Genomic DNA, 13,874 nt, shown 5'->3' with positions numbered 1-13,874 from the left:
GTGCATCCTGATGGCATGGGATTATATATATGGACGTATCCTTTGATTGATACGAAAGCATTCAATCATAGGTCTGAGTTAAGTATTATTTCAGCATTATTGTCCCAAGGAGAGAGTTAACTTGTGAATTTTCTTTGTAGTTGTAATATTTCTCTGTTATATTCATCTTGATTGTCATTGTAATCAGTTTGATACTCAGATGAAGTCATAACTCCCTCTCTTTCTCCCTTTTTTTTTTTAATTTTATTTTTTAGGTTTTTTATTGACTATGGGAAGTGAAGATGAGCAAAAATATGCTGCCTTCATGGAGAAAGTGAAGCGGACAATGTATCTTGACAATATTTCACCTCAGGTTACTGATGCAGTCATCAAAACTGCATTTGAGCAATATGGTACTGTGACCAACATTCATTTCATCCCTAACTTCATTGAGCCAAACTACAACGGGAAGTGTGCCCTTGTGGAGTTGGAGAATGAAAAGCAAGCAAAATCAATTGTTGAGGTGCTGTCTTCTTATCCATTCATGATGTCGGGAATGCCTAGACCAGTGAGGGGTCGTCATGCAGTGCCAGAAATGTTTGATGATCGTCCGCCTAAGCCTGGTAGGAAGATACAAGTATATTGGGTAGACCCAAAAGATCCTCAATTTGAGGTGGCACAGAAGCTCAAGAACCTGACAAAGAAACATGTTGCTGAGCAGTCCTTCCTACAAAAGGTTTGTAAAAGATCAGTAGTTTTTCTGTAAAAATTTGCTTCAAGGGGATAATTATGTTGGTATCTTCTACACCCCACCATTTCTTTTTTCTTCAATACTTCCTTCTGAAAGAAAAGAGAATAGATTTTGCTACCACTCTTTCAGAAACAGCATTCATACCAATCTAAAACTATTATTTAATTGACGTACATCTGTAACTTCCCAGAGTCCCAGACTGCCAAATGCTAATTGTGGAATACATATTAGGCTGTTATTATTGTATTTTCTTTCAAGTTCATTCATTATCAAGGTATCACTATGTGTGTAATGCTCATATATTGATGTTGTTTCATTCGCTGTAACAGAAGCAGCTAGAGGAGGAAGAGAAACTCTCAAAGCAGCAAGCTGATACTCTAAAAGGGCATTACGAAAAGTACGAGATGATGGATTCTATATTATGTGATGGCACCTCAAAACGTCTATCTAGGTTCTATGGGGTAAATCTAACTGATGACTAAGGACTCTGACTTGTATATCTGTAGTAAGGTAACACAGTAGTAGAATGTAATTTGTAAGGTTTCGTAGCTGTCTTTCTTTCCTAGAAAGGAACTTGCAAGGTTATGGATAGAGTTAGTCTTACTGTGACAGAATGTCTGTATGAGATACTGATTTTGATCCCGACTACTTGACTGGCAATGGCATGTCTGTAACTCTGTTTTGTTCAGCAATTGCATTTGGTTCAAGATTTGTTATCTTATAAGCTGTACCGTAGTGCAACTCTCATTCCCTTTGTAATTTTCATAACTAACGAAAAGAAAGTGCTTGGCTGGAAATTTTGGAGTCTTAGGCTATGATGCATTTGCTTGCTTTTCTCTTCTTCTGTTCCCAGCCTGGTGATTACTGACAAGTACTTCCTGTCACCCAAAACACACACACACACACACAGTACATTTGATTGTCTTTATTAAGTTAAAGTTATCATAACTACCTTCACCATCTCAATTTAGGTTGATGGGAATTATTCCAATAAGCCATGAATTTGTATCATGAATAGTAAATTTTTGCTTAAAGATGAACAATGAACTTGAAGCAACAAGGTATAATCAAAAGCTTGGGAGCATAATAAGGAAGATCATGTCTTGAAGACTAATCATCCGCAGAAAAAATCATCCAAAAGACTCAATATGTGAACATCGGTATTGCATGTTAATTTTTAATGAAAAATAATTGATAAATTATAGCAGAGTTCCCTAACATGATGAACAATAAGCCTCAAGGATTACGGAGGCATATATTTCATTCGAACAAGCCATTACATCAGGAAATTGGAAACTTTAGAAGATAACTGACAAGATTTAAAGATAAGAAGCTCAAATAAAGGTCCTTCAGCCAATCAACTAATGGCGAAGAGAGCATTGGGACAGAGTTGCAAGTTGTTCCTGCTCATTTAACTTTTCTTCCACCTTGTGCAATTTACTAAGGAGCATGTTTCTCTCTACCTGGAGCTCCATCACTACATCCCCTGGCTCCTTGCTAGTGTAACGAGCCGTAGTCTTCTCAACTATTGGAACCAACCAGTCTAATCTGAATTTCATAGACTGAAGGTCAATTAGAGTATTCTTCAGATATTCAGCCTGGGTTTCGCTCAACGAAGACTTCCCCTTGCCCTTGTTATTTTGAAGTATGATCATCATCTTTGCAAGCGACTCAAATGCCCATGTAAAAAGGCCATTACTTCGGACAGCATTCCCATCAATAAAATTATCTTTCTTCCATAACTTTCGCAGATAAGGTACCAAATCAGACCTTACATCCACTCCTTGGAATTTCTTCATTGAAGGGCTTTCAGAAATCTGCATAAGAACATTATGACATTAAATATTAACAAGTGAAAGAGAAGTACTTGAGGGACACAGTTACACGAGTCCAAGTAACATAGCTTATCACATGAGTCCAACCATAAGAACTATGAAAGCCAATGCTATGATGGAGTACCTCAAGAGGAGCTCTGGTGGATGGATACAAATCATCATCACTCTGACATGTGAACTCTGAAACAAAATATAATAAGTTAGGGCAACAACCAAATTTATTTATATACTAGTATTTCTCTTTTATTGGGTTCAGTTAAGGACAATGATTAAGGTAATTTACCGTCTGTAGCTGTTTCATCATCTTCAGGGCTGGGTTTACATTGGCTAGAGGAATCCATTGGTTTATTTTCCTTTTCGCTGATACAAATTGGTTTACGTTAGTTTTTCACTGATACAAATTACTCATGGCAAATACAAATAATATAATGATAGCCTCAAGTGTACATAATGAAGGGTGCTACACAACACTATCTATGTATCCACATCTCAGCGGACCACTAGCACAACTGCCCAAGAGTTTACATTCGGTATGTTATTTGATGAGATAGGGCCAATCAGTCAAGAAAAGTAAGAGCTTTCACCTAACATTGTTGTTTTTGAGCAGATATAGTTTGCACAATGCTTTAATTTAAAGATGTAATTTATAAACTCATATGACAGCTATTTTTATTTGTGTCCTGCACTCTGCAAGTAATCCATCAGTACAAATAGTGCCTTTTATGATCTCCAAAGATCACCAACCTTGCTAGCTATCTTCTACCAAATGTAAGAGTATGCATCAATTTTTAAGCTATATATATACCCAGATAGGTTCACTAATAGCCAGACAGATGAAAAGAATGGGTTTTAAATATCTGACTAATCTTCTATTATTGTTATCATCCTTAATCATAAATCATGAGCTTTTAAACTTAAGTCATAGCTTCTGTAACATAATCCCTAATACGCTTAATTATCACAAGAAAATATTATTGTACAACTACTCACATCCATCTCCCCTCGAGAAAACACGATCTCATTTGAATATTATCATAATAACATATCATCTTTGAGATTGAAGGAATGCCATTATCAATCATAAATCTCCAAATAAACCTTACCAAGTACCAACACAATCAGGAAAGTATTTTCCATTAAAAATAACATATTAATTTTATATAAGGAGTATCAAGGGATAACAGTTTACCAGGGGTATGTATCAGGGCAAAGCCAAGAAGGAGGTGGCCAGAATAACTCAGACAAGCTCGGGTAAGATTTTTTTTTTTTTTTTTTTTTTTTGGTGAGAAAGTGGGCTGAGCCCAAAAGGAATAAAAACAAGCAAACAGGAGAACAAAAATAAAAACTAGAAAAACAAAGAAAGCAGGAAATTAAAACTACCACACCACCATAGCTACGCTATCCATAGCTAAGGTCTTCCAGGCACCATCCTTGGATGAGCAGCACCTCCCAAATCCTCCAATAAAACGCCTTTGTTGCATCGTCACTTTCGGTGAGCGCAAACATGAAACCCCTCTATTCTACCTTCCAAAATGAAATTCGCACAGCCGCAAGATCCTTCGGGATCGCCGAGAAAATAGTCAGAGGTTGCGGCGCTTCGACTCCGAAATTGGCTAGCCAATCCGCAGCTCGATTTGCTTCACGATAAACATGCTCAATAGTGACCTCCCATCCCTCACGAGACATGAGAGCACGACACTTTCGAACGATATGAATATAAGGAGAGTTGGGCGAATTATCATCCTCCAACATGTTGATTACTACCTCCGAGTCCACGCAAACTTGAACTTTCTTATGTCCTCCATTCCAAGCAATTGCAAGACCCCTCATCAAAGCTAACAACTCCGCCTTCGTGCATGAACAAATCCCACAGTTAATAGCATAAACTTCAAACAATTCTCCTCGATGACCCCTAATTAAACCTCCCCCACCAGCTTTACCCGGGTTGCCCTTAGCAGCCCCATCCGAGCTAAGCATAACCCATCCTTCAGGAGGAGCTAACCACTTAACAAAAACTTCCCCCCTCTTCCTTTTAGCAGGCATGTGAACACGATAATGTCTGTCTATAGCCTTGCGGACTAAACCAACTCTAGCATAGACAAAAGCTGCCTGATCAATTGGAATGTTAGCATTATTACCTTCGAAGCAACGAGCATTCCGCCATTTCCATATCCACCATGCTGCCATAGCAAAAATCAGAGGCCATCCTTCTTGTCCTTTGTGTAATTTCACATCAACATTCTTCAACAACCACTCTTCGAAGCTCAACTCCATCCTATCATCGTCAGCTAGCCCCAACTTTCTCCAAACAACAATAGATGCAGGGCACATCCTCAACACATGTTCAGTCGACTCTTCTCCAGCTCCACACACAAAGCAACGAGGATCATCAATTAAGTTTCTAATGAACCTATTCTTATTAGTCATAAGTCTATCTTGTACTGCAAGCCAAAGGAACATTCTCACTCTTTGAGGTGCTTGATTTTTCCACACCACTTCTCGACAACAATCCGACCCTCCACTGTCTTCGCTTCGAATGATCTCTAGAGCAGAGCGTACAGTGAAACCCCCTGACGGATTTCCATTCCAAAAAATTGCATCAATGTCCTCAGCACTAGCACTTAATTCATGTGATGCTATAGCTTGTAAAACATCAGCAGGCAAAAACGCAGAAAAAATTTCCCATTTCCAACCCACATTAGTATCCCAAAATTCACTCACTGTTGCATCTTGAAGCTCTAAGGGGGGCGATGGATTCGCAATCTCCAATAAAGGAACGTTAGTAGCCCACCTATGATGCCAAAAGAAAGTCCTTTCTCCATTACCAACGGCCATATTAATGCCTTTACGAACGACATCAATACTACTCATAATACCTCTCCAAGCATTAGACGCATTTTGCTTAGCTTTGAACATATCGATATCGCACCGATTGTCACAATACTTGCTCCTCAAAACTCTTGCCCACAGTGCCTGTGGCTCCGCAAGTAATCTCCACCCCAGCTTGGCTAAAAAGGCCGAGTTAACTTGTCTCATCGATCGAATTCCTAGCCCTCCTTGATCTCGAGGCTTGTTAATAGTACTCCAAGCCACAGTGTGCACTTTTCTCTTGCCAGCAACTTCTCCCCACAAAAATTTCCTTGAAGTTCTATCCAACTCATCACAAGTCGATCGGGGAAGGAGAGTGGTCTGCATCACATGGGAAGGGACTGAGCTTAAACACGACTGTACCAAAGTAGCCCTCCCTGCCATCGACATTACTCGAGTTTTCCATCCCGCAATTTTTCCATTCACTCGATCCACTAGATACTGATATTCTTTCTTAGACGTTCTTCCATTGATAGTTGGTACACCCAAATATTTTCCAAAATCCTCAGTTGCCTCCATCTTCAATATATTGCAAATATCATCCCTAGTATCCAAGTTCGTGTTATTTGAGAAATAAACACGAGATTTGTCGACACTCACTTTGCTACCTGACGCCATACAAAATTTGTTGAGGCACGCATTCATGAGAGAAGCTTGTTCCACCGTCGCTTCACAAAAAAGAATTAGATCATCCGCAAAAGCTATATTCGAAATTTGAGGCCCATTCCTACTAGCTTGCACCGGTTTCCAGCACTTGAGACGAACTTCCCTATCAATGAGGTGCGCAAGTCTCTCCATACAAATGACATACAAATACGGGGACAAAGGGTCTCCCTGTCTAATTCCACGACTTGGAGTAAAAAACGGCATCGGCTCTCCATTCCATAAAATACTAAGCCTCGCCGAACTGATGCAGTTCATGATTACATCCACCATAGCTTGTGGTAATCTGAGCTCAAGAAGGGACTCTCTAATAAAGCTCCATCTCAATCGATCATAAGCTTTTTCAAAATCGATCTTGACCGCCATATAACCCACACGCCCTTGTTTGTATCTCATAGTGTGTAGCATCTCTTGTACAATAATCACATTATCCGTGATTTGTCTTTTAGGAACAAAACTACACTGAGTCGGAGAGATTAACGATGGTAAGAGGCTCTTCAGACGATTAACAATCACCTTAGTAACTATTTTGTAAACAATGTTGCACAATCCAATCGGTCTAAATTGTTTAGCAAACTGTGGCACTTCTACCTTCGGAATCAACACAAGGAATGCATCATTCAAACCTTCAGGAAATTCTTTGCCTTCAAGTACATTGATCACTAAACTACACACACTTGGCTTTACCAACTCCCAATATTTCTGAAAAAATAAGGGTTGAAACCCATCGGGTCCAGGGGCTTTAAAAGGTTTCATGCTCTTCAATGCCTTATAAATTTCACATTCTGCTATTGGCCTACTCACCTTATCCCAATCATCTTGGCTAATGTTAGGAAAATAGTCAGGCAGGATGTTCTCAAATCGTTCTCCAACATTTTCTTCAGCAAAAATATTCTGCCAGAATTCGAGCACCAAGTTTGGACTTGATCAGTGTCAGTCACCCAAGTTCCTTCACCATTCATCAAAGTCTCTATTCGGTTTCTTTTTCTTCTAACAACTGTTGCTAGATGAAAAAATCTCGTGTTCCTATCACCATACACAATCGCTTCTTCACGAGATTTCTGGAACCAAAGCAACTCTTCTTGATCGAGCACTATATCCATCTCCTTTCTCAACTCTCCTTCCAACTTGATAAGATGAGGTTGCCTTCCTTGCGCTAAAATTTTCTGTATGCCTTCTAAACGGGCCCAAAGCTCAGACTTCTTCCTAAAAATATTATGAAATTCCTCCTTGTTCCACACTTCCAACTTGATAGCAAAATCCTTTAAAAAGGAAACAATAGGGGCTGCATTATTCCAAGTCGAATTAACAAATTTCTCAAATTTGTCATGATGAATCCAAGCCGCTTGAAAACGAAAAGGTCTATTTACCATTGAGATCGGAGCAAAACCATTGGTGCTAATCAAAATCGGACAATGATCCGACTTAATCTTAGGCAAGTTACGAACAGCACCTTTTTCAAATAAAAGTCTCCATGCTTCGTTGGCTAGCCCCCTATCAAGCCTAGCCGATTTAAAATTCTCCGGGGAAAGACCACGAAACCAAGTATGTTCTGGCCCTGTACATCCTAAATCCAACAATCCATTATTATTCACCCAGTTCGAAAATTCTTGGCATCGTCGCTGTATCTCAGAATTATTCACTCCGTTTCTTTCTTCAAGAGTCATAGTTTCATTGAAATCACCACCAAGAAGCCACGGCCCTGAATAGGAATCTCGAATGCTCTCCAACTCCCTCCAAAGCTCCCTTCTCCTAACACTATCCGGGCTAGCATAAATGGCTGAAAAAAGCCAAGGGTCATCGCCAATTTTCTTGATCAAAACTGTCATATGTTGAGTACTCTCTTCATACACAGTGATATCAACAAGTTCCCTTCTCCAAAATAACCAAATTCCTCCACTGAAAACTTGTGCCTCGATTCTCCGTTGCCCAGAGAAACCTATTCTAGCACACACATTATCAGCCTGCTCACCACTCAAGTGAGTCTCCACAAGGGCTAACACCGTAGGATCATTGATACGTACCAATTCCCTAATCGAATTGAGCTTATTCCCCGCTCCTTGTACATTCCAAATCAAAATTTTTAAAGACATATTAAAATTTCGAAAATTGGGGTACCTATCATAAATCTCCAAAGGCACTCTATGCATCATGCTTAGATAAGCCTCGCTCAACGCCCTCATAGGGCCCTCTGTCTCGATTGGGAGACGAAATCTTGCTAGCATCTCTGGCTGGGCAAATTGTGGCGGCAGAAAGGTGTTCACCTCCATCTCCATCTTGTTCGCCAGAGGGTGAGCGCACACCAAGGTTGGGCCCTCTGTCTGGTAATCTATGAATGTCTCGTACTCCCTGGGGATCCTTGTGACCAAAGTAATTGGCACTAGATAGGGATTCATCACTCTTTTCTTGAGAAGATTCTCTATCACTACGCAAAGCAGAAGGAGTCGAAGAAGCTAACTCAAACCAATTCTCTTTACCACTCACAAACGATGGGTTTTTGGAAGAAACTGGATGTTCGTGAGAAGTAGGGGACTCCAGATTATTAACCACACTATTATTCTGAAGAGGCAATTTAATTCTTCCATCTAAAGAATTTCGATGAAAAGATTTTATTGCCAAATCTTTCTGCTCAAGATTATCTTTATTTGACTTCGAGATAATCTTATCAATCTTATTATTTAAACTTTCCAAAGATTTACCCAAATCTACAGCAGATTCCTCTTCCAATTCTACCCCTTCCATATTTTCTCCAATATTTTCCTGAATAAACATATTCTTTCCATTATTAATCTCCCCAGTTTCCACGTCTCCTAAGTTAATAACACTCTTCTCCAATTCAGAATTATTTGTTTCCATATCCTCACCTACTACTTCACGAGTAATATTTCTTTCCAAAGATTGGTCATCCACTTCCATCTCCCCCTCCTGATTCAAAACATCAAATCTGGACCCTTTGTTTTTAGCTGCTGAATTTTGTCTAGCCCCAGGCAAGTTACTTCCAGGCCTTGTACCTTTGGTCACACTCTTAACATTACCATTGTTACCCCCTCCCTGATTAACAGGTTTGGACTCAGCACTTTGCTTTCGAACCTGTTCACTCTTCTTAGGAGCAGCTCTTCTTTGTGGGCATTGGACAAGCATCCACGATCCATATTTGTCCTTCACTTCAGGTCTCTCTCTACTCTGATGTTTCTCAACTTCCACTCCAATTCCAACTAGAGCTTGCTGCTTACCTACTTCATCCATCTCCTTGTGCACATCCTTGAATAAATTGCATCCATCCTCCTTATGCCCTAAATGCCCACACTTGAAACAAATTTGTCTCAAACCTTCATACTGGACTTTCCAAATCCTTCCATTCAATCGAAACCTCGATAGCAATGGCTTAGATAAATCCACCTCGATACAAAACCTAATATATTGGCCACGATCTCTCGACTCAGTATTTCTATCAATTTTCACCACTTTTCCTATCTTCGATCCAATCTCATACAAGAATTGCGAATCAAAGTACTCTACAGACAATTGAGGAACTCGTACCCAAGCATTCAATTTCCTAATCGGAGCTTCATCTGCCACAAAATTTGGCTCCCATTTCCGTATGGTCAAGTAGCTATCCCCAATCATCCACGGTCCTTGGGTTAGAACCCAATCATAGTCTTCCATATTATTGAATCGAACTACATAGTAGTCATGTCCAACATCCGTCAGGGCGATATCTCCCTTCAATTGCCATTTCAATCTCAATCTCTTAATTAGCACTGCATATCCCATTCTTTTATCAAAAAGTTTGATAATTAGGGCATTTCTCCAAGGGGCGCGCAGTCTCCTCTTTTCCTCCTTAGTCAAAAGAATTGTGGGACAACTCTCATCATCTGAGTCACAATCCAGCGGGACATCATCATCTGATACATCGTCTTCCTCGAAAAAACCAGTATCCATTCCATTCCTCATAGCACTATTTCCTCCAGACGCTGCTTGAATATAGGATACAGGGGAACCCTGTTTCTTATTCTGTTCTTCACCTAGGGTTTCCGGGACAAAAGAATCCATTTCAACGTCTTGAGATTGTATACCCTGGGGAATATCCCTATCATATCTCTTAATTTTCTTGTTAGACCTACGCAGCAGATCATTCTCTTCTGCAGAAAGTTCACTCGCATTTCTCTCGCTCGCATTTCTCTCGCTCTCCATATTATTCTTATAACAAGCTCGGGTAAGATGATAGCAGCTTACAACGATTCTGATCCAAGTAGAACACACCAATCGTAAGGTGATTTTTTTCTCCTTTAAATAGCTCATAATCAGGATCATACCCTCCAGAATACAGAGGAAAACAATTCTTAGGGAACACAACACAATTTCCTCTGGACCCTGGAAAATCTTTAGCTTGAACAAAGAAGCAGCTGTCAAAACTCACAAACAGAATCCTATCTCCTATATTATTCACCTTATACCACATATGATGCCCTTCATGCAGCTTATAAACCCTAAAATCCCAAGGGCCTCTAACAATCAGGTACAGTTCTCCAAATGATTCAACCAACAGCTTACGCCTTTGTTTACTTGCATAAGAGTAACTCAGCTCCTCTGCGATAGTATCAACTATCCTCATGTTATGACCATCAATGAGGTAAGCTATCCCTTCACGGTCCACAGCACAGATATACCCCTTGAACTCTACTATATCATCAAAGCAATGTCGTTTGGTTTTGCTGATATATCTCCATTGATTAGTCCTCAAATTAAAAGAAGCAAATGAACCTCCAAGATGAAGGAATAAAACAACTGCTACACAATCTTCAATAGAGGTTGCATTTTCAGAGAGTATTACCACTTTATTTGGATGAGAATAGTCTGACCAAGGTATTGAGATCCCACAATCTCTGAAAACCTTATCATCACCATTGGAATAACAAAATTTGAACCCAAAACTCACTTTAGATACCTGAAACTCAAGGAGATTTAAGAATTTTGGGAAAGTCACTGGCATATTCTTAAAAGGGATTTTACTGAGGGGATGGCAGATTTGGAGTTTTCCCGGGTTCAAGTCTTCAACTGAGACTAACCAGGGTTTTGCAGAATTCGGGATTGTTTGATTAAGGGGACGCAGAACATAGGTTAGTCTAGCCACAAGAAAAATGGAACGATTTGATTTTTCGAATATGAAGCTAGGATTAACATGGTGAGGCAACTGAGAATATATTAGGGATCCAGAAAGATGGCAGGAAGAATGCCATTTTTTGCAAACTGAACGAAATCTGCAGTGATCCAAACGAGTAGCAAGGTGATCAGCAAGCACTTTAAGCAATTCTTTTGGGAGCTCTGACCAGTCTCTTCTAGGAATCAAAGCATCACGTTCCTCATCTATAACAAAGAAAAGCTAACACTAGTTAAGATTACATCCCAGAAACAAGAGAATTAACCAAAAAAATGAGCTTCCTTAGTGAGAAGGATCACCTTTTCGGCTAGAGTAGTCCTCTTGCTGCTCAATTTTTTCGAACTCCCTGATAAAAAATGGCATAGAAAATTAGAAAGCATCAAAGTTGAAAGTACTTAACTATATAAGCTATTGACTGTACTAATTGGTCAAGCTGCTTTAAACGTGTTACTTAGACCGAGATGATTATATCATGTATGACATGCACTAACAACATTAAGATTGGAGCAATATAACATCAATAAATGAGATGTTCATAAAATGCAATTTAATAAGTGAAGCACACTAACATCTTAGCAAGATTTAGCTAGGCAGAGTATTAAGTTATTAACACTTGAATTGGTCACCTTAAGTCTGACAACTATCAAACAAGCTTAGCCCTTGAAATACACTGAAATGTATCTGATACAATTTTGTACTTAGAACTTAGTAGTGACTAGTGAGCATCACATATCAACATCCTTCTAAGAAAACATTTCGAAGATAAATCATTGAAAGAGAAAAAACTAAAATGGTGAAATAGAATCAATCATTAATCAATGCAAGGCTATGAATTCTGTACCATGTAAAAGAGTGTGAATTCGGCCAAATCCATGATGGAGGTGGCCAAAACATATCAGATAAACCCGGATAGGATGAAACCAGCCGAGCACGATCCTCATTCAGATAGAACACACCAACCTCAAGGTACTTACTAGCTCCTTTAAACAAATCATCATCAGGGTGGTAACCATTACAATAATTAGGAAAACAGTTCTTAGGGAAAAATATGCAATTTCCCCTACATCCTGCAATCTCATTTGCTTCAACAAAATAACAACCATCAAAAGTCACAATTAAAATCCTATCTTCCAAACTATTCACCTCATCCCACCTTTGCTGCCTTTCATTCAGCTTAAAAACCCGAAACCTAAAACGATCTCGAACAATCATGTACAACATCCCATGTGATTCTGCCAAGAGCTTACGCCTAGCATTAGCATCACCAACACAAACAGGCCGAGTTATAACCTTCATCATCCTCGATACACGATCATCGATAACATAAACGACTCCCCAACGATCAATAGCACAAACCTTCCCCTTAAATTTAACAATGTCATCGAAGAAAACACCATGAATATTTCTCATGTAATGCCACACCCCAAGTCTCATAACACCCAGAATCCCCTCAAGATTAAGAATCAGTACTGCGAATGAATAATCATAATTTTCCACAAATATATCTTCATCAAACAAAAGCACTTTAGTCTTAGTAGGAAAATCACTCCAATTCTGAAACCCCTGATAAAAAAATCTACTCTCAAAAACATCATCATTCCCATTAGAAAAACAGAATTTAAAACCCTTCCCAACAATCGAAACCCAAAAACGCAACGAATTCAACGATTTAGGGAAATCCTTAGGAAGATTTTCAATGGGTATTTTAGTAAGAGGGTAACGAAACTTCAACAAACCCGGATTCAATTCTTCAAGACAAACAACCCAGAATTTCGGGGAATCAAACTTTTTCTGATTGAGGGGTTGAATCAAATAAACAACACTTCCAACCAAGAACTTAAGACGATTTTCACAACCCAATAATGATCTAAAATGGTGATCATGAACTGGGATTTGAAGAGGAAGAGCAGAGAATAAGAAACGAGATGTAGCGTGAGCAGGAGAACGCCAACTCCGGCAAACTGCTCGGAATTTGCAGAGATTTAAATGGCAATCGATTCGATCAACTATTTCTAAGAGGAGTTCATCGTCGTCTGCAAGATGACACCAGTTTAACAGTTGCAATTGCATCTCTGTTTCTCTCATTTTCTGGGAATATTGCAGTGGTTTTTACTGGTTGGATGTTTTGGTTTCAGAAATGAGAAGAGTTTTGAGTGTTTTAAGGATTGATGTTACTATGATTTGTAGTTTGAAGTTTTGTACTTGTAATTGTATTTATATGATTTGCCGCCATTTTAAAAGGGAGACTAGGTGACGTTACATGGAAAATTAACTTACCAAGTAACTTGACTACTCCCTCCATTTCAAAATAATTGATACGGATTTACGGAGTACTCCGTATAATTTGAGCTTAATACATGTGAATGTAAAAGTTTTGACATATAAGTAAGAAACCGTGTAATAAAAATATGTATTTCGTATAAAAAAGTTGATATTATGAAAATACGAAATATGGAGTATACTATCAATAGTTGTATATTAGAGTAATGTTAGTTGCCAATTGTCGAGCATTGGGATTTGGGATTGGGCATGAGGAGAGAAAGAAGGTAATGGCCCTGGTCTTGCTCATGACCTTGGTATTGAAGGTGGGCATGCCGCATGAGGGAGATGATCTGAT

General features: G+C 39.2%; 2 protein-coding genes across 2 annotated transcripts; one reads left to right on the top strand and one right to left on the bottom strand.

Moving 5' to 3' along the window:
- The first annotated feature begins 254 nt into the window (after positions 1-254).
- Positions 255-1,401, top strand: LOC145599194 (ASI1-immunoprecipitated protein 1-like). Its single transcript, XM_081655600.1, has 2 exons — positions 255-715; positions 1,060-1,401. The coding sequence occupies exons 1-2, from the start codon at positions 269-271 to the stop codon at positions 1,210-1,212; spliced, it is 600 nt and encodes a 199-aa protein (XP_081511726.1). The 5' UTR covers positions 255-268; the 3' UTR covers positions 1,213-1,401.
- An 8,896-nt stretch (positions 1,402-10,297) lies between these two features.
- On the bottom strand, positions 10,298-13,342 carry LOC145597196 (uncharacterized). Its single transcript, XM_081653348.1, has 3 exons — positions 12,099-13,342; positions 11,557-11,603; positions 10,298-11,463 (listed from the first exon to the last, which is right to left on the bottom strand). Exons 1-3 carry the CDS (start codon positions 13,340-13,342, stop codon positions 10,298-10,300), a joined length of 2,457 nt encoding a protein of 818 aa, XP_081509474.1.
- Positions 13,343-13,874: the final 532 nt, after the last annotated feature.

The sequence above is a fragment of the Chenopodium album genome, chromosome 20 (genome assembly GCF_948465745.1).
Source record: "Chenopodium album chromosome 20, dcCheAlbu1.1, whole genome shotgun sequence".
NCBI classification, from domain to species: Eukaryota; Viridiplantae; Streptophyta; class Magnoliopsida; order Caryophyllales; family Amaranthaceae; genus Chenopodium; species Chenopodium album.
This window is presented reverse-complemented; position numbering and strand designations above follow the sequence as displayed.